At 36.8% G+C, this 26,185-nt stretch overlaps 1 protein-coding gene across 1 annotated transcript; it reads left to right on the top strand.

The window, feature by feature from the left end:
* The first annotated feature begins 18,789 nt into the window (after positions 1–18,789).
* On the top strand, positions 18,790–26,181 carry LOC149829234 (guanine nucleotide-binding protein subunit gamma 1-like). The gene is made up of 4 exons (XM_090017990.1): positions 18,790–19,376; positions 25,677–25,729; positions 25,817–25,861; positions 25,950–26,181. Exons 1-4 carry the CDS (start codon positions 19,242–19,244, stop codon positions 26,032–26,034), a joined length of 318 nt encoding a protein of 105 aa, XP_089874116.1. The 5' UTR covers positions 18,790–19,241; the 3' UTR covers positions 26,035–26,181.
* Positions 26,182–26,185: the final 4 nt, after the last annotated feature.

The following is a 26,185-nucleotide window of genomic DNA, read 5'->3' as shown; positions in this document are numbered from 1 at the left end:
TAACCCTAGTCTAGCCCTGACTGACTCGAATATGGCACCACCCCGAGTGGGCCCTACTTGAGTTTTTACAAAAAGATGATTTTAAAACTTGAAATTGAAGGAGTTTTCAAAAGGATTTTCAAAAACAATCTTGAAATTAAAAGTTTTGAAATGGCATAGGGTTCTAACTGAGTTAGAATTTCTCTGGATATGGTGCCAACTGAGTAGGCCCACATCGAGTTTTTAAAAGTTTTGAAATAAACACTGAAAATGGCTTTGAAAAGGGGTTAAAATCGATATTTGAAATTCAAGAACTTTGAAAATAGGGTCTCAAGCGAACTGGAACTCCGGGTTAGAGTCCTGAACTCTTAGGACTCTGAGATTTTAGATTTTAAAAGCCAAATGAAAGAATTTTCCAAAAGATTTTATCAAAAAACGATGAAATAAGTCAGAAAACACAGTCAGGGTTAGATTCCTAACTCGACCGAACTCTAAAATAGAATCCTGAACTAACTGGACTCTGTAAAATGACCTAAATTTCGAAAACAAACGGAAAAAAATGAAAATGGAAGTAAAACACACTTCAAAACAGACTCCTGACCGGATCAGGACTTTGACACAGAGTCTTGATCGGACTGAAACTTTCAAAATTTTGAGAAATTTGATGAATAGAGGAATTTAGAAGCGACACCACCTCAATGGGTCTCATCTGTGAATTGAAATCAATTAAAATTTGAATTTGAAATGAATCTAGATTGTTTCCTTGAGAAAATATTTCGAAATATAAAGTCCTGGGGTTGGAAAATGACAGAGTATTGAATAAAAACCCAGGTTTTGAAATTGATTTTGAAATAAAAGCTTTAAAATTCAAATCTGGATTGAATGTTTTGAAAACAGGAGTGCTGGATCTCGAGAATGAGATGTAATGACATGCAATGCTATGCAATGCGATGAAATGATATGCAAAATGTATGCAGTGATATGCAATTACTAATGAAATGGACAAACACTAGATGAGTGTGAAAATTTGGGGTGTTTACAGATGCTCCTCTTTGCTGCTAAGCCGGTTGAAAGCCGAGCTTAGTGGCAAAGAAAACACACCAAATTTGGATTATAAAAATTCCCCAGTTAGATAAATCTGACTGGGTATGAAAGAATTAATCCAAGTGATGATGGTAGATATGAAATGGAGAATAAGAAGAAAATTTTATTTCAAAATGAAATGAGATTCAGGTTTTGCCCTTAACCTGGATGGGACAGAAAATACCTCGTGTGGAACGAAGCTCAGGTTTGACCCTTAACCTGACCGGGTTGAAAATGGAATACCTCATCAAAGGAGGCCCAGGTTTATACCCTTATCCTGATCGGGCAAAAAATGGAATACCTCATCAAATGAGGCTCAGGTTTATACCCTTAACCTGATTGGGCAGAAAATGGAATACCTCATCAAAGGAGGCTCAGGTTTATACCCTTATCCTGATCGGGCAGAAAATGGAATATCTCATCAAATGAGGCTCAGGTTTATACCCTTAACCTGATTGGGCAGAAAATGGAATACCTCATCAAAGGAGGCTCAGGTTTGTACCCTTGACCTGATTGGGTAGAAAATGGACGGAATCCTCGAAAGAAGAGACCGTGATGGAACCTTCGGATTTCCGCACAATGAGTCCGATAGGGGTTTTGCAAAATAAAGGAAATTAGGGTCCCTAAAGTTTGAAAAGGGATTGATTTTGGGCGCCTCATTGCTGAGACTAATTAACTTTTGAAATTGCCTTTTGCTGAAATTGGTGGCTTAACCTCAAGCAGAAATTGGACTGTCTATGGTGGGACAGTGGGGACACAGGGAAGTGTGCGAATCTGAGAGCCCGTGCGCTCAGATTATACCAAAGAAGGGAAGGAATTCTTGAAAACTCCCGTTATCAAGTCCTAAAAGGGATAACAACTGATGTCAGGATGCGCCAAAGATGAACCTCAAGCTCTCGCCTCACGTCAGGATAGCTAGAAAATATTGTCAAAATGTTGAAAATTATTGTTGATTCAAAATAATTGAAAATGATGCACATTGTTTTGAAAGTATTATCTCTTTTCTACCTGAAGTATTACCTCCGACTGGGCTTAACTCCGTAGAATCAAGATTCGAATTCAAATTGCTTGCGATTGACTTTCTTTCAAGGAGGCTATCAATTTCCTTGATATGGACGGGAAAGAAAGTATTCTTGATATTGCGAGAGCTATTGGTGAAAGAATATTGATAAAAGAATTTCACAAAATTAAAGAAGATTCTTGATAGATTCGGCAGTCTGATATCCTGGGATTCTTTTCTCATGATGATCTTTCTGCACTTTTTTTTTTAGCAGATTGGAGCTCTCTTGGATTTTTCGGGAATTACATCATCCTTCATTTTGGAGATGTCCTGACTTTTCTCTCTTTTTTTCTTGGGAAGGGTACGTCACAAACTCCTTCATCTCAGAGATGTTTCGATCCTTCTTTTCTCTTAGGGATTATCTTGATAGTTATTGGCTCATTGGTTGAGAATCTCTTGATGATAGCTGGAATCAAATATCTTTTAGGGTTTGTCGGTAGGCTCATCACACTCACCTTCATCTCGACGGTGATCTGAACTTTCCCTGGAAGGATCCGTCACAAACTCCGTAATCTTGGAGATGATCCAAATCTTCTTTGGCCCCGGGGGTCGACTCGCTTAATTCGCCTTCATCTTGACGACAATTGAGAGATCCCTTTTGCAGATATTTAATTGCAGCTTAGGTGATTGAGGAGATATGAAAATTGAGTGGATTTTTTTGTATCACCCAGGATATTTCGACTGCTTTATTTTTCAAGAAAGGTCTTTAAAAATGTGCCATTAACTGCGATCAATATCAATCACTCATGACTTTGCAACAACATTGAATTCTCTTTGTTGGCCATATCGCGGATTTATTCTTCATCCTTTTGGTTGGCCAATAAAAAGATTTTGAACTTTGAATCCTTTTTCGCGAAAGCTTTGTCCTTTCGGAAGTAATACTGAGGGTATTCTGAGGTAATAATTTTGTACAATAAAGATTTTTTAAATCAACAAATATTTAATGACAAATTGGCAAAACTTTCTTGAAATCCTTTTGTGAAAGCGAGCATTTGAAGCACAACGCAACACATCCATGACAAAAATTCTCTTCTCCTTTCCCCAAAAGAGAAGATTCAGAAATTGGAATTGGGAATTACTCCTCTCTTCCCTGAAGAGGAGGTGTTTGCAAAACGAATTTTCGAAGAGAAATTAAGCTTTCGTCAAAACTTCCTAACATTAGGCTTCTCTTATGGAAAGGGGGCCGGAATTGGTGAGGTTGGTAAATTGGTCATGAAGGAACGAGTTCATCACACTCTCCCTGAAAAGAGGGTCCTTCATGATGAAATGGCCTAGTCTGAAATTATGGTGGCCACAAGGAAAGCAAGTCTCCGTCGAGTCTCTCCCTATAAAAAGGGTTCCTTGTGTGAAATTTGGAATTTTGTTTTGCAAACGGTTCACAAAGGCACGAGTCCCTTCAAACTCTCCCTAAAAAGGGGCTAAGTGAACGAATTGGATAGCATGCGAAAAGAGCGAGCTCCCTCGAACTCTCCCTATACAAAGGGTCTCTCGCAAGAGAAATTTTTGGAATTGGTATTGAGTGACCAAAAGGTTGAAGTTGGGAATTTTGAATTTTGAATTTTTGAAATTGGAATTTTGCTATTTGAAATTAGAAATTGGAAGTTTGGAATTTGGAATTTGGAAATTGATGATTGAAAATTGGAAATTGATTGACCCGAAGGTCGAAATTGTGAATTGGTTTACTGAGAATGACATGGGTTCTATAGGGATTCAGCGTAAGAACGACATTGGTTCAATTGAGAACGGCATTGGTTCGATTGAGAACGGCATTGGTTCACTAGGAACGACATGGGTTCGATAGGTATTCAGCCTACGAACGACATTGGTTCAATTGAGAACGACATTGGTTCCGCAGGGATTCAACCTACGAACTATCAATTCCATAGGAATTCAACCTAAGGATCATAGCTTAAGAAAGAATGATTCCAACTTGTGAGCTTTGAATGGACTAGGTGCTAAACTGGGTTTTTGAGGGAAGATTCGAATCGGAATTCAACTCTTCAAGGAAAACTAGATGAATTGGATTTTGAAAGAAAATTCGGGTCGGAACTCGGATCTTCTAGACCAACTTGCAGGGTAGTTTGAGTAGAAGTTCAAACTTGTAGCGGAAAGCTAAGCGAATTGGATTTGAAAGAAAATTCAAGTCGGAACTTGGATTTTCTAGACCAACTCTGAAGGAAAAGAAAACTCGAGTCGGAACCCGAATCTTCGAAGGAAAACCAAGTCCATTATGGAAGGAAAAGAAACCCGAGTCGGAACTCGAATCCTGAAGGAAAGGTAGATTAATTTGAAGGAAAGGAAATTCGAGTCGGAACTCGAATCCCAAAGGAAAACTAAACCGGTTAGAAGGAAAAGAAATTCGAGTCGGAACTCGAATTCCTGAAGGAAAATTAGATCAAATAGAAGGAAAGGAAATTCGAGTCGGAACTCGAATCCCAAAGGAAAACTAAACCGGTTGGAAGGAAAAAAAATTCGAGTCGGAACTTGAATTCCTAAAGAAAAACTGGGTTAACCAAAAGGAAAAGAAATTCGAGTCGGAACTCGAATCTCAAAGGAAAACTAAACCGGTTGGAAGGAAAAGAAATTCGAGTCGGAACTCAAATTCCTAAAGGAAAACTGGGTTAACCAAAAGAAAAAGAAATTCGAGTCGGAACTCGAATCCCAAAGGAAAACTAAACCGGTTGGAAGGAAAAGAAATTCGAGTCGGAACTCGAATTCCTAAAGGAAAACTGGGTTAACCAAAAGGAAAAGAAATTCGAGTCGGAACTCGAATCTCAAAGGAAAACTAAACCGGTTAGAAGGAAAAAAAATTCGAGTCGGAACTCGAATTCCGAAGGAAAACTAAATCAGTGGACACTGAATTTTAAAGTGTACCAGTGTAAACACCGGATTTTGAAAATATGCCAATACAAGCATTATGTTTTGAAAAATTACCAGTATGAATACCGGGTTTTGAAAGATTACCAGTACGAGCACTGGATTTTGGAAAATTACCAGTACGAGCACCAGATTTTAAATGGTTACCAGTACGAGCACTGGGTTTTGAAAGTTTACCAGCATGAACACTGGATTTTTTTTTAAAATAATTCCCAGCACGAACACTGGATTTTGAAGAATTACTAATTGATTTTGATGGAAGATTTTCAGTCTTCACCCTTACGACAACTTGGACCACTGTCGGGGCCTCAGGATTTATCCCTTATCCTGAATGGGGAATTCGATGCAAACGCAAATCGATGCAGATGAATGCAGATGAATGCAAATGAATGCATGCAAATGCAAATGAATGTAAATGGGTGCACATGTGTGCAAAATGAGAGATTTGTTTGATCCTGCTTGCATACAGAAAGTTTTGAAGATAAAATGAAAATTTAAAAATGCCCCAGTGTAACTGGGAAAGAAGAATTTGAACAAAAGGATAAATGATTGATGTTCGAAGAGCGCTCTCTGAAGGTGACACGACAACTGGCTTTTGATTGATTCAGAAGGGACTCGGAAGTGGTTATTCCTCATAAAAGAACATTTTGCCAAGGAGAAAAAAAATGGCACCGAGCTTGCGAGAAAAATTAACAACTTTATTGATGTATTGAAGGAAAGGTAACAAATAAGGGAAAAACAGACGGGATTACATCATCCTTTTGAAATAATAAAAGCAAGATGAGAAATTGGGAAAGCGCTAGTGTTATCAAAAAATTTTTTTTGAATGATTGGGGAGAAACATGATCAAGATGAATGGTCCTCCTTTTTATCTTCAGCGAGGAGATCCTTGTCAATGTTGTCTTGGACAATATTCTTAAGGACAAAACAATGCTCGGTATCGTGATCCATTGCCCGATGAAATTTGCAGAACTGATCTTTAAACCTTCCCATGGTCACAGGAGGATTTGCTATCTTGGGGAGTCTAACCTTCCCTTTGGTTATCATGCGTCCCAAAACTTGCTCCAGTGGCTGTTCTAAGGGAGTAAAATTATGATCGTATCCCCAACTATCATGCTTTGGTTTTCCTTGGAATTTTAATTCGAATTGGACACTTGAGGAAGACTTGTCATCTCGCTTGTCCATTTTATCCTTCCGACTTGCAAGGTCATTTATCTCTGGGTTTGGATTTCCTGAGCCTCCAGTATGATTTTTCCTACCTCCTCTTTTGTTTTGTCCATTGCCATTCCTGGTGGAGTTGGTAGAAAGCGTGGAGTGAGCCTTCAGAGACCCGACTGTATCTTTTGTGTGCATGTATTCCAAGAAACTCCCGAGTATTTGATCTAACGGGGCCATCTTGTGGTCCTGGTTTGGATCATCACGCTGCATCTCTTGTCGAGTACTTGATTTTTGCTGAGACTTGGATATGATAGTTGACCAGTACTCTTTCTCGTTTTCAATGAAGAGATCCTTGTCGATATGATCTCGGACAATGTTTTTGAAGACGAAACAGTGGTCGGTGTCATGCCCTACTGCGCGATGGAATTTGCAGAACTGGTCTGTGAATCTTCCCATGACTGCGGGAGGATTTGAGACTCTTGGAAGCTTTACCAATTCCTTAGCCAACATATATTCAAGGATTTCATCGAGAGACTGCTCGAGAGGAGTAAACTGGCGATCGCAATCCCAGCCGTCCTGCTTTATCTTTTCTTTCTGTTGACTCAATTTTCCATTCTGCTTTAAAGATTTCTCTTTTTGACTTGTGTGATTGCCTTTGTTATCCTTGCACCCCTCGCGGTGGGCTTTGACAGAATTTGTCTTTTTTGAATCTTGATTATTCCTGACGGGAGTGATGCTCGTGAAGACCTTCTTGCCTATGTCGCGGGCTTCCAAATCTTTAATCTTCTTTGCCATTTTCTTCAGTTGTATTTGGATTGGATCATCCATTGCTTGATTTTTCAATTTATAGGTTGTCCCTTGTCTATGAGGGGATCTTTGAAATGCTTGCTGAACTTCATACTCTTCATCGGTGTTACCTACCGATCCTGATTCATCCGATGTATCTTCCTGTTGGATATGTTTCTTGAATAGCTTCAGAACTTTCTTGACTGCCTGGTCTTTTGCCTTCTGCTTAACCCGAGTCTCTTCTATACTAGTTTCAGTTTGTTCTGCCAGCATCTTGGTCATCATTTCCTTGAACATGACGTACATTTGGGGATCGATGCCATCATCCGCCTGCTGACCCTGACTCTGGATTGATCGAGGTGAGTCCATCTCTTCTTCTGAAGCTACTGAGTACGCGACGCCTTCAACTGATGTGGTTTTCTTTCTGGATCTTGTATGAACCATCGGGTATCACAAATTTTCTCTTGGATATTGCTGATGCTCTCTACAAGGTAGAACTGATGGTTAGGCTTCTGACGGAAATTTGGTTTGGAGGAAAATATTTGTTGAGAATTTTGGTAGACAATTGAAATAATATCCCATTACTAGGGATTGAGTCGTCGCTGGGATTACGACAATTGTGTTGCTATTCTTTGCAAGATAAACAACTGAAAATATGCCTTGTTACCTAGGCGAGGTCGTCAAACCAATAAAGGAATTTTTATTGAGGGAAAAAACATGATTTTATCAATAATACACTTGACAGAGGGGAGGGGGACAAACAATTTCCCACCACTCTACAAAATCAGAAGACACACGAGGACCAGGAAAAATAGTAAGACTGACAAAAGAATCCCAGCCATGTCTGGCAGAATGGTATGCTCCGGACCACTGATCTGATGCGAGATCGAATTCTGGCAGAACCCCGGCTAGTGGACGAATCTCTACGCGCTTCTGCCTCTGAGAGAACTGCCTGACACACCGCTCTGGATGATAGTATGCGCAGAAAAACGGGCCAAGTAGTCTGAATCGCTTGCCGTAAGCATAAGTATATCTGGGAGGTGATTCCTGGCGATCAAAGTAGTCCCATACGACCTCTTCCTCTTGAAGGTTGTCGATCAAGAACCGGTATCGCGCAACTTGAAGAAGCTTCTCTCCATTGTATCTGAATGGACTGGCTCGGACTGGCACATGCCGGAGGAACCAAGACTGCAAGGCATAGGTGCACCCTTCGACTAGGATCGACTCTCCGAGTGCGAAACGGGTCAACCCTCGGTATAGAAAAGCGAGTGCGGCCATGGCTATTGAGAGGTGGCTGGTCTGTCGACTTCCCCATCTCCTCATAAGTTGAACTATTCTGATATCCATGTAATTCCGTCCGTCGGGAAAGAAAGCTAATCCCACCGTGCACAGAACCATCGCATGCTGAATTCTTTCTCGAGCTGTCCTGGACAACGAGCTGACTTCCACAAATGTCCCATGCTGTCTGTAGATTTCGAGCAGATCCACATATTCGTTTCCATCCTCCTCTATCAGAGGCCAAGACTTGCGTCCCGTCATGCGAGCTAAGGCATCTTTTGGGTCCAGACCCTTGACATTAATCAAAAACTGTTTCTCCAATGGATCTCCAGGCTGACCGGCTGGCTCGGGCAATCCCATAATCTCTGAGAATTCATCCATCAGTACTGTCATCTCGCCCCACGGGAACCAGAAGGTAAAAGTGCTCGGATTCCACCGCTCTGCTAGTGCATAGATCAAGTTCCCGTTGACTGTCTGCTTTCCCACTGAGGACGCCAGTTCCAATCCACACTCGTCCAGATGGTCCGGAAACATACGAGAGAAGTTCTTGAACCATGAATAGTACCATCGGGGAAAGAAGAATCCGGTGCTGAGGACTCGATGTTCGGGAAGACTTTGTCGCACCTCGTAGGAGATGTGACCCTCGGGGAAGACTGAATCAAGCTGACTGGATGCCATCGGACTGGAAGACATGGAAATTGGAATAAAACTTGGGAAAATACCGGAAATTTGAGGAAAATGCAGGCAAGATAAAATGAAGCAGAAATTCGAGATCCAGAAGAAAGTGAGGATGGAAAATCACCTGGAGTTTTGAAGGAAATTAAGGGAAATTTGGAAAATCGTCCAGGGTTTGATGAAATATGAAGAAATAAATGAAAAATGAAGTATTTGAAAAATCGTCCAAGGTTTAAAACATGGACAGTACATGGACATAGATTGGGGAATTTTGAGAAAATCGACCAGTATTTTTTTTAGAAAATTGGGAAAATATGAAAAATAAAAGGAAATGACTATAACATATTCAATCACATTATGCACAAACAAGTATGCACATACAGCATTCCCTGAAAGCTGACTCTAGATGCACAAATTTTGAAATAGCTGTAGGACCTTAATCCTAACTCTAGGGTTCAGATCAACTGTATCCAATCCAGTTATGCCTATATACTCGAGCCAAGGCTCAATGTACGTGGCATAAAATCAATTCCTCCGGTTCTAGGTTCAAGTTTTCCAACATCCTTGAGCACCTGCCGATATACGTTGGACTATGGCCCTTAGTACGTGGCAGGGGGGTTTTCACCCAAATAGGTGGCCCAGTTGTGAGGCTCTGTCCCGAACTATGGTTCTGGAAGAGAGCCCAGCAACGTGAAGACCGGGACAATATAGGTGGGGGTGGTTTTTGAAAAACATGAGCACATGCAATCAAATAGAAGGCTCTAAGTCCTAAAGAGATAGATTTTTGAAATATTTGAAGAAGCAAACATTGTTTTCATACAATTCCTAAATTGAGGAGTGTTGTATTAGACCTAAGTCTATGTGAGCATGAATAATTCTCCTCAATATGGTCCTACCAAACCATACCTAGTCTATATGCATTCCATGTCAGCTGGGTTCAAGTCTAGGCTCCTAGGTTCACATGATATCATAAAGCAAAGCTGACATTCCATGAAAATCGATTTTGACAATTTGAACTAAGTAGAGCATTAGATTGATCAGGCAAAGACATGTCCCATCACGGTCGCCAAACCTGTTATCATCGCAAAATTTTCAACTTTTTTTTTGCGAGTCAAACTGACCTTTGAAAAGTTTTTGGAAATAACTCGCCTCCGTTTTAAAATGCGAGAAAATTCCGTAGAATGGGACTCGCCTGTCGGTACGAGGTTCAACCGTTCCTGCCACCTTTAACAGGGGTAATTGAACCAAGGATCAATCTTATGCTCTACTCTATTCAACTTGTCTAAACCATATTCTAATTTCTAAATGCACATAGAATCAGGCATGTGCTATGAATTTTCAGAAAATGCACATTTCGAAAACATGATGTTTGCTTTGAATGATTGAAATATTTAGAATAGGTATCACATGGAAAATCGTGAATTGGGATTTGAAATATACTTCTGAGGGAAATAAAAATCGATTTTGAGGAATCCTTGACATTTGGTGAAAATCGATTCTGAGATACTTGGTTTCTCTGAATTCAAACTTTGAAATTGAAATTCTAACTTAGAAAATTTGAATTTGGAAACTTGGGAAATACTTGAAATATTCTTTGAAATTCAATGTTTTTGGGAAAATCGATTTTGCTATAAGACTTAGGAGATTTTGAGGAATTCAATTTCCTTGACTTAGAATTTGAATTGGAATTGGCAAATGCATGAAATGAATGAATATGGATTTGAGGAATTGAGAAATACTTTTTGTATTTTTGAGAAATGCAGTGCATTTTGAAGTTAGCCTAAGAGTGTAGGCTGAATGTGGCTAATGTGAAGATCATAAATCTAGGTATCATTCATATTCTGACTATGGCCATAAATACAAATTCCACCAAGTTTATAAACTTCATAGAAGCTAGTGCATGTGTCATTCGTGTAGACCATAGTGAGTTTGAATATCATGAATCATCATCCATCACACATTAACATTATTAAAAAAATATATATAAGCTATATGCAATGCAACCTAAGCTAAGAAGGAAATGTAAATTCTTATTCCAAAGTTTAATTACAAGTTACATCACTATTGAAATTTAAATACATGAAAAATAAAGTCTTCAATGTACCTGCAAAACTAGAAAACTTTGTTAATGAAAATATGTTGGCTTTTCTAGATTTATCCAACAATATCAGGAAATTGTTGGATTTTGCTAGATATAAGTCTTTTCCATGATTCCCTTAAATCAAAATTGATAAAATATGAAATAAAATTGAATAAATAAGGAAGATAAGATATGAAATTTCGAAATTGGGGTCAAAATGACCAAAATACCCCTAATAACAAGACTATGGCCTTGAAATTAGGGTTTTTAGAAAGATATTTGGTAAAATGCAAGTTTTGAAATTCAAATGCAAATAAACTAGGCTAAAATATGATATGACATACTTAAACACATGAAAATTAAGGTTAGGGATTTCGAAATTTAGGTCAAATGACCAAATTGCCCCTGATAGCAAGACTATGGCCTTGAAATCAGGGTTTTTAGAAATAGATTTTGGTAAAAACTTAGGTTTTATGCACTAAATGAAATCAAATGAGCACAAAATTAAACTTAAAGCATCCTAATATGATTATGAACATGATTAAACCCTAAAAATCTATGCTTATGCACGAAAATCCAACAATATCACAAAAACTGTGATTTTAGCAGTGTTTTTGGATCTTTCAGGAACCCGGTTTTGCAATTTGCTTAATTCAGCCATCAAATGGATTCCAAAATCCATAAAAATTGGTACCTGCACTTGTTATAACCCTAATGTCGAATTGGAATTATAAAAATAAATTTTTTTTTGACATTAAATTAATCCGAAAATTGCATTAAACCCTAAAATATGCTATTTTTGACCTAATTCACCAACCAGTCTCAATCCAAGACCTGAACCAGGGGTCAAATCCCCATGGAAATTTATGAAATTTTACAGAGACTAACTAAGAAGAAAAACAGAGATTTCCCAAATTACAGATCGGAAAAATCATCTCCGGTTAGAGAGAAACCCTTCTGGCAATCTGAGCTAAAATATATCACTCTTAACAGGGATTAAAACAGCTATTCCAGATTGAAAATACAGACATAAATAGCAATCCTAAACAAAAATCTCTGAAATTTTAGTGGTGAACAGAAGATAGAAAAATAACAATACTCACTTTTTACAGATCTAGAATCGGATCTGTGGTTTGGGATTTATGACTAACACAAGTCTGATTAGGGTTTTGGTAAACCCTAACGAGTTTTAAATTTAAAAAACAGATTCTCTAAAAGGGGAAAAATACTAAACAGTGATCAAAAAATCCGAAAATTTCACAGCAGACAGATCTACTCAATGTGAATCCATATCACTTTACGGATCTAAAATCGGATATAAGATGAGAGAAATATCATAACAGCAAGTTACCTTCTTGATTTTAAAGCTTTAAAAACCCGATTTGATGTCTGATTTTTTTGACAGGGTTCCCGAGATCCAAAACCTCTGATTTTTCTACAGTAACTCAATAACTCATGCATGCATCACATATAAAAAAATCAGAAATAAACAATGAGAACTTCAACCCGAAATAACATTATCTTTACTGTTCTAAACCTAAAACACACAGAAATTTAAGAAACTTGAAAAACCATGCATTAACTAATATAAATAAATAAAATAAACCATAAAACAGTAAATAAAACTTATTTCTATGCTATAGAACGTAAAACAAACATGAATAAACCATGAAAATAAAATAAAAACAGGGAATCAATGGCTGGAATTCGATATCACCTTTAAAACATAGATTTAACCCATTAAAAAGGGTAAATCATATATTTTATTGGTTAATAATGTAAAGAATCATATTAAAATTAATTCTAATGGATTAAAATCTCTGTAAATCATCCAAAACAGGGTTAGATCACCTTCTTGGATCATTCTTGCTGATTCTTGATGGTTCTTGAAGTGAAACCATGGTTGGATCTTCATAAGGAGGGGTGTCCAATCCTAGATCTAGGTTTAAATCATGAAAAACACTAAATAAAATATTAAAAATTGAAGAAATTATTTACCTTGGAGTTGCAGCAATGGAGGAAGGCTGGAGAAGAGAGAGAAGCTCCAAGAATCCAATAGGAGAGAGATGGGAAAATCGACCCCCTATGGGTCTCTATTTATAGAAATTTTTTAGGTTTTAAAAATTGACAATTTTAAAATTTTTTGACTCGCCTAAGGGGGGGCGATTTTGGGGTGGAGTTACCTATCTACCCCTAGTCTAAATTATCCTAAATAATTCCTAATTAACCCCTAGCCTATCCTAGAAAATCCTCAAATGTGATGCCACTTGGCATTTTCTCATATTGGGTTTTTAAAACACTAGTTTTAAAAACTAACTTTCAAAAATGAGTTTTTCAAAATGGTTTTGACTCTTCTAAACCTCTAACACTAACCAAGACATCAACTAACCCTAGTCTAGCCCTGACTGACTCGAATATGGCACCACCCCGAGTGGGCCCTACTTGAGTTTTTACAAAAAGATGATTTTAAAACTTGAAATTGAAGGAGTTTTCAAAAGGATTTTCAAAAACAATCTTGAAATTAAAAGTTTTGAAATGGCATAGGGTTCTAACTGAGTTAGAATTTCTCTGGATATGGTGCCAACTGAGTAGGCCCACATCGAGTTTTTAAAAGTTTTGAAATAAACACTGAAAATGGCTTTGAAAAGGGGTTAAAATCGATATTTGAAATTCAAGAACTTTGAAAATAGGGTCTCAAGCGAACTGGAACTCCGGGTTAGAGTCCTGAACTCTTAGGACTCTGAGATTTTAGATTTTAAAAGCCAAATGAAAGAATTTTCCAAAAGATTTTATCAAAAAACGATGAAATAAGTCAGAAAACACAGTCAGGGTTAGATTCCTAACTCGACCGAACTCTAAAATAGAATCCTGAACTAACTGGACTCTGTAAAATGACCTAAATTTCGAAAACAAACGGAAAAAAATGAAAATGGAAGTAAAACACACTTCAAAACAGACTCCTGACCGGATCAGGACTTTGACACAGAGTCTTGATCGGACTGAAACTTTCAAAATTTTGAGAAATTTGATGAATAGAGGAATTTAGAAGCGACACCACCTCAATGGGTCTCATCTGTGAATTGAAATCAATTAAAATTTGAATTTGAAATGAATCTAGATTGTTTCCTTGAGAAAATATTTCGAAATATAAAGTCCTGGGGTTGGAAAATGACAGAGTATTGAATAAAAACCCAGGTTTTGAAATTGATTTTGAAATAAAAGCTTTAAAATTCAAATCTGGATTAAATGTTTTGAAAACAGGAGTGCGGGATCTCGAGAATGAGATGTAATGGCATGCAATGCTATGCAATGCGATGAAATGATATGCAAAATGTATGCAGTGATATGCAATTACTTATGAAATGGACAAACACTAGATGAGTGTGAAAATTTGGGGTGTTTACACTACCAAATAAGTTGAGCCCCAGTTGGTTGCTTTTTACTCTGTTATCTTCGTCTTCTTTGAGACTTTTCAAGCTTTAGTCTAACCGGGCAGTTTACTTGCTTGATCTCAAAACATATAATATCTTCTTTTATGTCACTTTGTTCTGCTTGACTAAATGATCGATCTCAAACTAAATCTTGTTTTAGGTCAAGTGAATCGTAACTTGGTTCATGAGACACTGCTCAACTTCATGAAAATCTAAATTTATCGTTTTCGTAAAACACTTCACTCAAAAACAAAAAAACGGAAAACGGAAACAAAGCGAGAAATTCAACTTGTAGTTTCAAAACATTTCAACTTTCAACCTTTTTTATTGTCTTTAGAAATCACTCAAGAAGACATTAATTTCTTAAAACATCCCCAGGAAATTAAAACCACTGTCAACATTAATCACGATCTTTGTGGACTAACGGGAATTTCATGATCAACCAAACAGCAAACTCAAGAACCATAAAACCAAAATTAAGATATATCTCAAAGCAACCGAACGAATTAACACTCTTTGTAAAAACCATGCAAAAAACAAAAAACCTAAAACTAATTTTTTTCAACCGAACCAGAACTAGAAATAGATACTACGATTCCATGCGAACGTCCAAATCGGTGGCCGTATCTCCGGCGGCGCCACGATATCCGGCGGTGTTGGTGTAGGTAGAGGGACGCCTGGAAGCGGTGGCGACGGTATCGGTGGCACCGGTGACACGATATCAGGCGGCGAAGGTGGCGGGACGTCCGGTACCGGAGGCGATGGTATTGGCGGCTTCGGAGTGTCTGGTCCCCAAGGTGGTGGTGGCAATGGCTGGTCGATTCCCCCCAGAGTCGGCCAAAACTCCGGCATGTCGGGGAAGAAGCCGGGGACTGAGCCGGCGATCTGGAACTCCTGCGGGTGGAGAAGAGAGAGGGCCCTGAGGGTGCGTCTCTGGGTGGAAGGAAGCCGTGTGCGACTTTGGTGTTGAAGCTGGGGTGGCGGGATTTCGGGCAGGAAGGGAGACAGACGTAATTTTGGATAATGATAATACCCATAGTGGAAGAGGATATTGAGAGAGAGAGAGAGAGAGTTATATCTTACATGGCATTAAAAACACGACAGAGATGTACACGTGTCACCATACTATCAGATTTTTATCCACGTGGCTGTACAATGACACGTGGTCATTTAGTCCAAAAAATCAAACTCAAGAGAAGATAAAACAGGAACAGTAGGATCCGGAACTGAATCGTCCTGATCCATTATCCATATTTAACAGGGAGTTGGGGCCCTTTTGAATGAATCGTCTGGGACCTTGGATCGATTTTCGAATCGTCCGATTCCGAATCGAACTAAATCGACCAACTTTTAACCACAAATAACACTTGTTATAAAAATATTAAAATACTATTTATAAATATATAAATTTTTTTTTTATAATCTAGCTGGGGTTAGGCAACCCAACCTGTATAATTGAAAAAAAGGCTCTTATGTTTTACAGAAGATTATATGTTAATCCTAACCATCCAACTAATACATCTCGATAGCTAAGATCAGCTCACATCTTAAGTGAGACTGTAGATTAATCCTAGCCGTTGGTTGGAGAGCTAAGATCAAATCGCACGATAGCTCCCATCATATGTATAATAGGATCCGTACTCTATGTATAAGCAAAGCGAGCAACGGTTTAGGTGCATTGTAATTGAGACAAGTAAGCACAGCCCAGTTCCCACGTAACACGACCAGAAAGGCAGAAACACTCCTAAATACCATGACATGGACACTGATACGTATAATTATTATTTTAATAGTTTAACAATTTTTAATAACTGTAAATAATATTTTATTTAAAATTGCATTATATGTATTAAATTTTCACAATAATTTTTTATTAGATAAAACTTAAAAAAAAACTGTCTTCGTGTTCTTTGCAGAGAAGACTGTCAAATTTGCGTTTCATACATGCATCGTGTCTCTGGTCGTACCGTATCCTTGTGGCGGAGCACAGGCCAGTTCCCTCTTAACCATATTGACAAATATAGTGAGATTTATGAAAACCTCACGATAATACTGTAGTGTTTTACCAGTCAACGTGAGTGGTACTTAGTTGTACGTAAGTAGGGACAATGAGATAACAATAATGTAACAGAATCTAGTTGTCAGTGTATGAATATATGTCGGAAAATTTCATTTCGAGGAGTTATTTTTCTTGATATTACAAAAACAGGCCTGCATTGTCTTTAAAAACACTTGAAGATCTATCTTTCCGAAGGTTCTTAACCCTTGAATTACTTTCATCTTTCAGGTTAAAACGTATATACGTTACCTTTTTAATAAAAAAATTACTGTATGATGACAAAAAATCACACACATTTGTGAAAGCAAGGTTACATTATCATCTTTACCATGAAACTTGTAACTGTTGTTTTTCTTTTAGAGCCAAAACTATTGTCGAAGTATATATTAGGCAAAAAGATGAATCTGCAAATAATTTTCTTCACATAAACTATATATATATATATATAGAGAGAGAGAGAGAGAGAGAGAGAGAGATTTATAACTTAACATATTGGGCTCCATTTCTCGTTCTGCCCCCATAGGTTTTAAATGTTTTATGATAGATCTGAACCGTTAGATGTGTTTAACATGCTCAATTTAGTTTGGATCGACTCTTGGATCATGTTTTTTTGATGAAAAAATATATTTTTATAAGCCAAAAAAAAAAGCTGGTACCTTCATATCCATTGATTTTGGATCACGGAAAAAACCTGTATACATGTCAGATTTAGGTGATCCAAAAGCTGGTTTGCACTAAACAAAACCTATAGATAACATCTATGGTGCTAGACGTGAGAAAAAACTTAAAACTATAATTTTTGAATGGGCCTAACGAGACCTAACAAAAATGGGGAAAAAAAGGTTCTAAGGAACGCATTACTCTCTCTCTCTCTCTCTCTCTCTCTATATATATATATATATATATATATATATGTGAGAGAGAGAGAGAGAGATATTTTTTTTTACCGTGAAAGCAGGGGTTAGACAGACCCCTACCAGTTATAAAACCATACCATTAAGATTCAAACTTGCAACGTCCAACACAAGGTGACTGCTCCAGCTAGACAAGCGGAGCTCCCGTTGTAGAGAGAGAGAGAGAGAGAGAGAGAGAGAGAGAGAGAGAGAGAGAGAGAGAGAGAGAGAGAGAGAGAGAGAGAGAGTATACTTGTAAGCTCCAAACCCCTTAATTGGAACTCATGAGGGGAGGCCATTTTGGCCAAATCTCATAGTGTTGAGAATTGATCCTTGGATCGCATATTTTCAATGTAAAAATACAATCTTTTGAAGGTTGAAAATTCAATATGTTGCAAGTCATTGAATTTTTAACCCTCGAAACCAAACATGTAAATCATATTTGAAGGGTGAGATGTGAAAAAAATAAATAAAAAGTTTTTATCAAAGGGGTTGAAATCATAGTTTAAAAGCTGTTCACTCAGCCTGGATTGCCTTAGTCATAGGGTCAAAATAGTTGTTGAACTCGATTTTTACAAAACTCGGGTGAGTCATATATATAATTAGATATATTATATATAATATAATTAGATATATTATATATAATATAAATATTATGTCTATTATATATAAAAATATGGTTATATATTAATAAAATTATACATTAACTATATTATAAAAATATCATATAATGCAGATTATATATAATATATTAGTAAAATACTATTATATATATATCATAAATCCCCAATGTAGATCCGTACCCAAGTCTGCATACTTCACAACATCCATACTAGATCTCAACCTACGCGTTTAAACTTTTCATGTACAAAGTGGAACATGGTTGATAAGGATCTGAATCTGAATTTTAAGCCAGATATCTGAATCCAGATCTAGATCCAAACAAGATCTAGTGAAAAAACGAATTTTCAATTACACCTTCGAGACCAATTTTAAAATTCATATCCAAGAGTTTAAGTGTCAGATTCAGTCAAATGTCATGTCAAATTCAGTCCCTTTGTACACGTTTCCTCGAATCTCAACCAATCGCGTGGGTCCATATCAAAGTTTGGGGACCCGATCCATCTTCATCCCAGCATACCAGAGAGAGAGAGAGAGAGAGAGAGAGAGAGACGGCTTTTTGCTAATTAGACAAAAAGGAACACCCAAAAAGGGGAGAAGAAAAGGTGACAGGGTGGTCAATGCGTAAAATAGGGAAAAAAATCAGCTGCCTTTTCGCCCCCTAATCTTTATTTTATTCTTTTCTCTCCCTCTCTTCTTCCAACCCTCACAAAAACCCTCGCCTTTTTTCTCACGCGCTTTTGCCCTTTTCCCTGTCGCTTCTTTTTTTTTCCTCTCTCTTCCTCCATTGTCGCTCTTTTCGCCCTTTTCTGGAGACTTCGAATCTTCGCCGTCTCTTCGCTTCGTTCCTCCTTTTACCGACCATCGATACCCTCTTTTCCGCTATTATTATTTTTATTTTTTGCTTAAAAACTTGTCGTTATTCTTTTGGCCATCCTCGGAATCGATAGATTCAAACTCCATGGTTGAATCTTCGTCTGATTTTCGAAAAAATAGTTTTTCTGTTTCATTTCGTCTTTGTCTTTCCTCGATGATCTTTGTGTTGGTTTTCTGATACAAAAGGAGGATTTTTTTATTTATTGGGGGAATTTTGGGGAGGGGAGGATTCGTGTCGTTTGTGATGTAATCTTCCATCGGCTCCTGAGAATTAGAGTTTGTTGGATCATTCGATGAAGCCCCACCTTTGGATTTTGTAATTATTTTCGGAGTTATTTTTTTTTTCAAAAAAAGATAGACCTTTCGTAGATTCTAGGGTTCGGAGATGCAGACAGCAGTGGCGGAGGCCTCAGTCGAATCTCCACCGATACACGAGCTCCCGGCGGCGGCGGACTCACGGGGGAAGCACCGGATTCAGGCGGAGTTGAAGCGGTTGGAGCAAGAGGCGCGGTTTCTTGAGGTTGGTTTTTGATATTGTTTCTTGGGATTGATTTTTTTATTGCTGTTGTTGATCTTTTGGTTCGTGATTTCTGTTGTGTTTTTTATTTTTTTATTAAATTTTTTTTTTTTTTTTGGGGGGGGGGGGGGGGTAGTGAATGGAGAGCGAGTCTGAATTATGTGAAGGAGTTGATTTGGGGAACATAATCTGGTTAAGTTTCATGGATTTACTGAAAAATTGTAGCTTTAGTATTTTTGGGAGAACTTATTATGTTTGAATCAAATGGGTGTGGATCATTTGTGTTTTTAACTTGAATTGCAATTTGGTTGACCTTATGAATGCCCATTCATTCGGAACTTGTGAAATGCTGAAGCTTCAGTGTTGTTGAACTGTTTCTTTTCTTACAGTAGACTATATAGAAATTTGGGGTTTACAATGGTTGCTGTTCGATCTTTATTCTCAATAAGTTTGGATGTGAGAACATTGGTCAGAGCAGCATGGGTGATTGTTCTTGAACATTTCGTTTTTTGATTGTATCGAGGTTAGCTGCATAAGGTGTTGTAATGGCTGATTTGCTGAACCAGGTTTTATGGTCATACCAAACAGTAAAGGTTCGGGAGGGAGAAGTTAAAGTTTGGTTGATGACCGGTTTGTTACATAACCCTTATGAAGAAGTAGCTGTATAGTGCGGGAAAAAACTAATAGAACATTTATAAGACATGCATAACCAACTGTACTCCCCTAAAATCTTTAGATTGGTAGCAAGACCATGTCGGTGGTTCACCAAGAACCATAAACGGTACTCCATGTTTGATTTTGTGAAATCGTTAGGACTCTAGTGAGGTAAGTTTTAGTTTCTGACTAAGAATTTTTAGTGATGCATTGCTTGATCTGTGGCAACTTTTTTTTCTTCAAACTAAAGCACCTTTTTTAGTATGAGGGTGTGTAGAACTATTGAAAAAGCCTAAAAGAAATTATGAATCAGTAGGTGTTGACATATGCTCTTTAGATTTAGATCTGTCAATTGCTTCTTGCTTCTTCAATATAAGCTAGTCAATTGAAGTGTTCTTCTTCCCCGTTCTCCCAACAATCATAAAGTTATCAGGTTGTAACCAAAAGCATTAGGTAAAAATTAAGCCAGAAAGAAGATTGTCCCTTTGCATAGCGGATCAGAAGTACATCAGCTAATATGAAAAGAAAACCAATCATGTGGCAGGATCAAGGTGCTGATGTACACATACAGAAAATTCAAGTATCATGACAAAACAACTAAAAGTTATCTGATACACATGGAAGATAACCACTGATAGCCTGTGGGATCCAGTGTGACAAATATCGCAAGATTTATGAAAATCTCGCGATAATATCGCGAGAAATTGCCTGAAAGTTTAAAACGGCAATTTCTCGCGAGATTTACAAAATATCGCGAGATTTATGAAAAAACATAAATACCACGATTTAAACGCCATATTTACGTTTTAAACGGCTATTTATCATGAAAAAATCATGTATTTTTATTTTTAAATAGTTTTTATTAATAATTTCTCATAAAAATATTTTTTATATTTTTTTAATTAAATTTTTTATTGCAGAGATTTTGCCGAAAAAATGCGAGATTTATGAATTTTTTTCAATTTCTCTGCGAGTTTTTTAAAAACAAGAAATTGCCAATAAAAATGTTTGTCACTATGGTGGGATCATCAAGTTATTAGCAAGAAAAGGAGCTCTTTAATAGTTCATCATGAGTACATCAGCTGATAAAAAAAAGTCAACCATCAAGTGGCAGGATCAAGGTGTTGATGAATATATACAGAAAATTCAAGTAGCATGATAGAAAACAACTAAAAGTTATATGATATATGTGAAACATAACCACTGATAACTTCTTGGATCATTGAGTTATTTCATACACAGATTGGGGGATGGAGCTATGCCTGAAGGTAAGATTTGAAATGATTAGTTTATAGAAACCACAAGCTGAAATATATATATATATATATATATATATATATATATATATATTGTTATCAATGAGTTCACTCTTACTTCATGCATTTTCAAGCAGATCAGATCATCAGACCATACTGATGGGTTTAGTTTTGTTTGATTAGTACAAATCATGTTTTAGCCTAAAAATTTGGATGTGGGAAGCCTTCTTTTTATAAATATATTTTGATGCTATTTGAACAGTTCATTTTTGTTCTTATTCAAAATATTAATTCAAGGCATGTGATAAAGAAAATTAACCATGATAAATCAATCCGTACAGTCAGATTTACTCAATAATGCACAGGTAATGAGTTATTACTCATCAATGTTGTAAAAAACATATCGTACCCTATATCGGCCAGGCCCAAAATAAGATACGTATCGTAAAAAATCGTATGTTTTAAATAAAAATTAAAAATTCCAAAAAAACAGGAAAAATCTAAAAATTCATGACACAAGAAAAAAATGATGAATTGCATAAGATAAATCTATAATATCACATAAAAAAACTTATGTGTTATGAATGGCATGCATAAGATGTTGAACATTCAAAGATATTATGCTATAAATGGCATGCATATCTCACAAGAAAAATGTAAACTATGGAATAATATGCATATTAAATAATGAATCTAAGCTGATAAGTCACAAGATTCAGAATAATGTGTGTTTACATGAACAAAAAAAATATCATGAAAGGTATTTTTAGTATTTGAAAATTTTACATTAACCAATTTTTTTAAAATTTAAACAAAAATTAATTAGATAACGTCAACCATGAGTATCGTCATCATTTTCTTCATTTTTTTCGCAAAAAAAAAAATCTCTAAATCACTCTTAAGCTCTTTAGGGAAGAATATGAACTAGCCCCAAAGGAAAAAAATTGAAATGAGTGCACTTAAATTGTATTTATAGTGTATCTTAAGATACACCCTGTATCAGAGTGTATTGTAAAATACAAGGGTGTATTGTAGGATACACACCCGTATCGAGATACAACTGTGTATTGTAGCAGAACACTCCATAGATACGATACGCTAAGATACTTACAACCAATGTTGCATTGTACGATATGTATTGTTACTATGTGAAATAATGATACGTTATACACTCGTATCACGATACGGGTGTGTATCGTATCTATATCATATGTATTGTACGATACAACCTTGTATCGTATCATATCGTATGATACACACCACACTTTAAAATTGGTCGAATTGTAATTTTTTCTTCTTGGGTTTTAAAGACCTCTTGAGGGCCAACTCCCTCATTTGTGTAGAGGCCAATAGAGGGGTATCCACACACCATTAGAATTGTGAGAGTGATTTGGGGGTCAACCCATGCCCTAAGGGAAAAGGCTTTTGCAGTTTGCTCAAGTAAGAGTGCATTTCCACAATTTTTTCACTCAAGGAAGTATGTTAAGGTAAAAAAAAAACTATTTTTTGCGTCTCATTTCCATCATTGCAAGATATTTAATATTTTGCATTTTTGTTGTGAGATAGTTGATGTTTGATGAAGTCTTGTGCAACTCATAGAGACATAAATGCTTCATATGTGATTTTATGGTTGTATTTTGTGCAATTAATCATTGATTCATGTGTTATGCTTTTTTGAGAATTTTTGCTAATGATTTTTCATGTTTTTTTTTGGAAATTTTGGAATTTTTTTATTAAAAAAATGTGATTTTTTATGATACAATATGTATCTTATTTTAAACCCGAACCAAACCCGACCCTATCTACACCCACCTATTAGAATTCATGGGTGTAGTTTGCAGCTTCTTAATCAGACCTCATAGATGAATTCAGTATAGTTTAGCCGTGTCCCCATATCCTAGTTTTACAAAAATCCTGTCTCTTACAAAACATATTCGTGCCGCATCTCATACTCGTGTCTCAACAATTCTTTTGTATGTACTGGTCTATAGATATGAAACCTCCTTTTTTGCAGTGTGCTGGACAGAAAGGAGTCAAAACAATATGTATATGCCAATGCAGTTATTATAGGAATTCCAGTAAGGTAAAGCTGGAAAACTGCCAAAGTAGCTCCTAGTTTTGACAAGAAAGAAATAGAAGTTATTGGTTACTAGCATGAAAAATATTTAGAAACTAGAAACACTGACAAAGAGATGTTATTAGCAAGATGTGAGAGTGTTTGCAATGATGTAAAAAAATAACAAAAGTTATCAATATGTGCGATCTATTCATCCAATATTTTTCCTTTTAGAAGACAAATTGTCATTATATTATGTGACAAGAGTAATGTGTAGCTTCCAGACCATTTATTTCCCCAAACCATTCCAGACTCTTCTAAAAAACATACTTGCATGTCTTTTTTGTATAATCTAAAGTCTAAACCCATAGATGCAATCTCTGTGCTTTATTTAGTAGAAAACATTTATTAGCTTGCTTTTTTTCATGTTTAGATGTGTTTTTAGCTCAATAAAAAAAATTCAAGGGTACTTATTGCATCAAAAATTTGATCAAATAAAAATCAATATTTCTTGTTAAATTGATTCAATCCAAAGCTTGGTTAACAAAAAACTCGTGCAAGTATGTTTTTTAAAAAAGGTCTGGGACGGTCTGGGAGATAAATGGTCTGGAAGATCACGTGAACATCCATCCCTAAGAATTTGCTTGTCCTTACTGTCATCTTATCAACTGTGTCATGCAGGTTTCTTTCTTCTAATGGAATTTTATGTTTCTTCATTCCATGAGAGGAAGATAAAAGGAAAGACCACATACATATCATCTTTTCTAGCTTAGTCCTATATCCGGTCAACAAGGTTGCTAAAAGAAGAAATTCTTGAAAATACTATGCCAAAAATAGTAGCAAAATACTATGCCAAAAATAGTAGCACAGATAAACTCCTGGGCTAAATCAAGCATGGAGAACTTTTGGTTCTAAACTGTAAAAAGGCCTATGGCAACTTGCTTTTGTGCCATGTTAGGAAAAGCAAAGCTGCATGGTCATCAAGAATGCATAAATAAATCTGAGGCTATGCTTAAGTTGGTGTTTAACTAGATAGAATTTTTATGAGGTGGTAATTTTTCTGGGACGTGTTGTTGCTACCTCCCGAGGTGGTAATGCTGATTCCAACAGGCAGAGGCCAGAGTGTTGTTGACTTGAGAATAGTAGCCAAACAGGAATTTCTTTGTAGTGTAAACTCTAAGCAAATGAGGGCCTGGTGAGAATTCTCCATTACTTCCTAAATGAAGAGGCAAACACCAGGGACAGTGGCCAATCATAGAGATGGCAAGCATCCAGAAATCCAAGATGCTTGCACAAGGACAGTATCCTTCATTGGGAAAGATTATTAGGACTACTACAACATGGTTCCTCATTGATTATTTTCCAGGCAACTCTTGAGTTAGTTTCCAGGCAAAGATTATGAGGTCACTGCCATGTTCCCAAGTTTAAATAATTTTTGGGAATGGTGGATGCTGTGTAGGTGGAAGATAATTTTATGGCTTTTACTGCGTGGTGGACATTATGGCAAGAGAGAAACATTTGGTTTTTACTAGTAGACCTGAACACTAGCTTTAGCCGACGACCACATGTAGTTGAGATAAGGGTTGTTGATGATGATGATGATCCAAATACTAGCTTTCCATGCATGCAAAAAATCAATCGGTTTCCACACGCAGCTATAAAATTGCTGGGGATGTTCTTCTCTGCCATGTGGCTTGGCTTCTCATCTGATTCTCATCATGGTATCTGCATCTTCCTTGGCATTTCGTGTATGCTTTGGTGCCAGTTCTTTTCACTTTCTATTCTTTCAAGTATACTACCATAAATGGGATTGATATGGCTTTCTTCAGACTAGTGCATTTGTTAATACCTACAGTATATGGTAGTGAATCCATTTGAGTAGACTTGTGAAAACGCAGAGCGGAAGTGGATGAATAATCAATACATTCTTGATTTCAGACTGCTGCATCACCCAAGGGTTTTTCTCGCTTCAGTGAGGGTTCATCATAAAAAAAAAGATATTTTTGTGTGAATCAATATAGCTGCAGATATAAACCCATCATAAAAATCATTTACTGACATTTTATCAAGCATTTGCTATTTTAGTGATATTTGGTTGTTTGGTCCACATGATCTTAAGTTAAAAACTCTCCAAAATGCAGTGTTCCTGAGCGTTAAAGATCAGGATTTCTTCTCTTTTTTTATTTAATTTCTACATGGTGTTGTACTATTTTTTCTTTTTGGTTTCTTTGGCTCTCCACCTCCTGCTTTCTAGAACTTATGATGTATATGTCTCATTGTTTTTTCAAAATAAAGCATCAATTCTAGGGTAGCTCATTATCTGGTTTTCATCTTCAGAAAGAACTGGAAGAGCTAGAGAAAACAGAAAAAGTTTCCATTGCATGTCAGGAGTATGTATGCTCACTCCATGCGTCAGATCTCATCCTAGAGTCTTTTCAAATGACAACCTACTAAAAAGTCTGGCTCTTTTTCATCAGGTTGCTGCTTAATATAGAAATGAAACCAGATCCGCTGCTCCCTATGTAAGAATTTTGTTCTGCTGCCCTTTTCTTGCTTATGGTCTCTTCCACTCATCCTGTTGAAACTTTAGTTTGCATTTATGATGTGCAGGACAATCGGGCCTGCTACCCCAGCTTGGGATCGATGGTTCGAGGGCCTTCAAGATTCGCAAGGTTGCAGATGCTGGATACTTTGACTGACCACATTTAACTCCATTCGGTTATTGATTTGTCACATTTATCTCAGAGAAAAGCAGTGGTTGATAATTCTCTGATTTGATGTTTTACTTGTAAAACTTGAAAAAAAAGAAGCGTTTCAACAACTGTAACAAATTCCATTTGCATACG

Source organism: Nuphar pumila, chromosome 9 (assembly GCF_984573655.1).
Source record: "Nuphar pumila chromosome 9, dmNupPumi1.hap1.1, whole genome shotgun sequence".
NCBI classification, from domain to species: domain Eukaryota; kingdom Viridiplantae; phylum Streptophyta; class Magnoliopsida; order Nymphaeales; family Nymphaeaceae; genus Nuphar; species Nuphar pumila.
Note: the sequence above shows the minus strand (reverse complement) of the source record. Positions and strands in the feature narration are given on the sequence as shown.

Bases quoted from the DNA above. Each gene is read 5' to 3' on its own strand.
- LOC149829234 (XM_090017990.1), top strand. From the start codon at position 19,242: ATGCAGACAGCAGTGGCGGAGGCCTCAGTCGAATCTCCACCGATACAC. The intron at 19,377-25,676 runs GTTGGTTTTTGA...TTTCATCTTCAG, and splicing joins AAGAGGCGCGGTTTCTTGAG to AAAGAACTGGAAGAGCTAGA. The intron at 25,730-25,816 runs GTATGTATGCTC...CTTTTTCATCAG, and splicing joins GTTTCCATTGCATGTCAGGA to GTTGCTGCTTAATATAGAAA.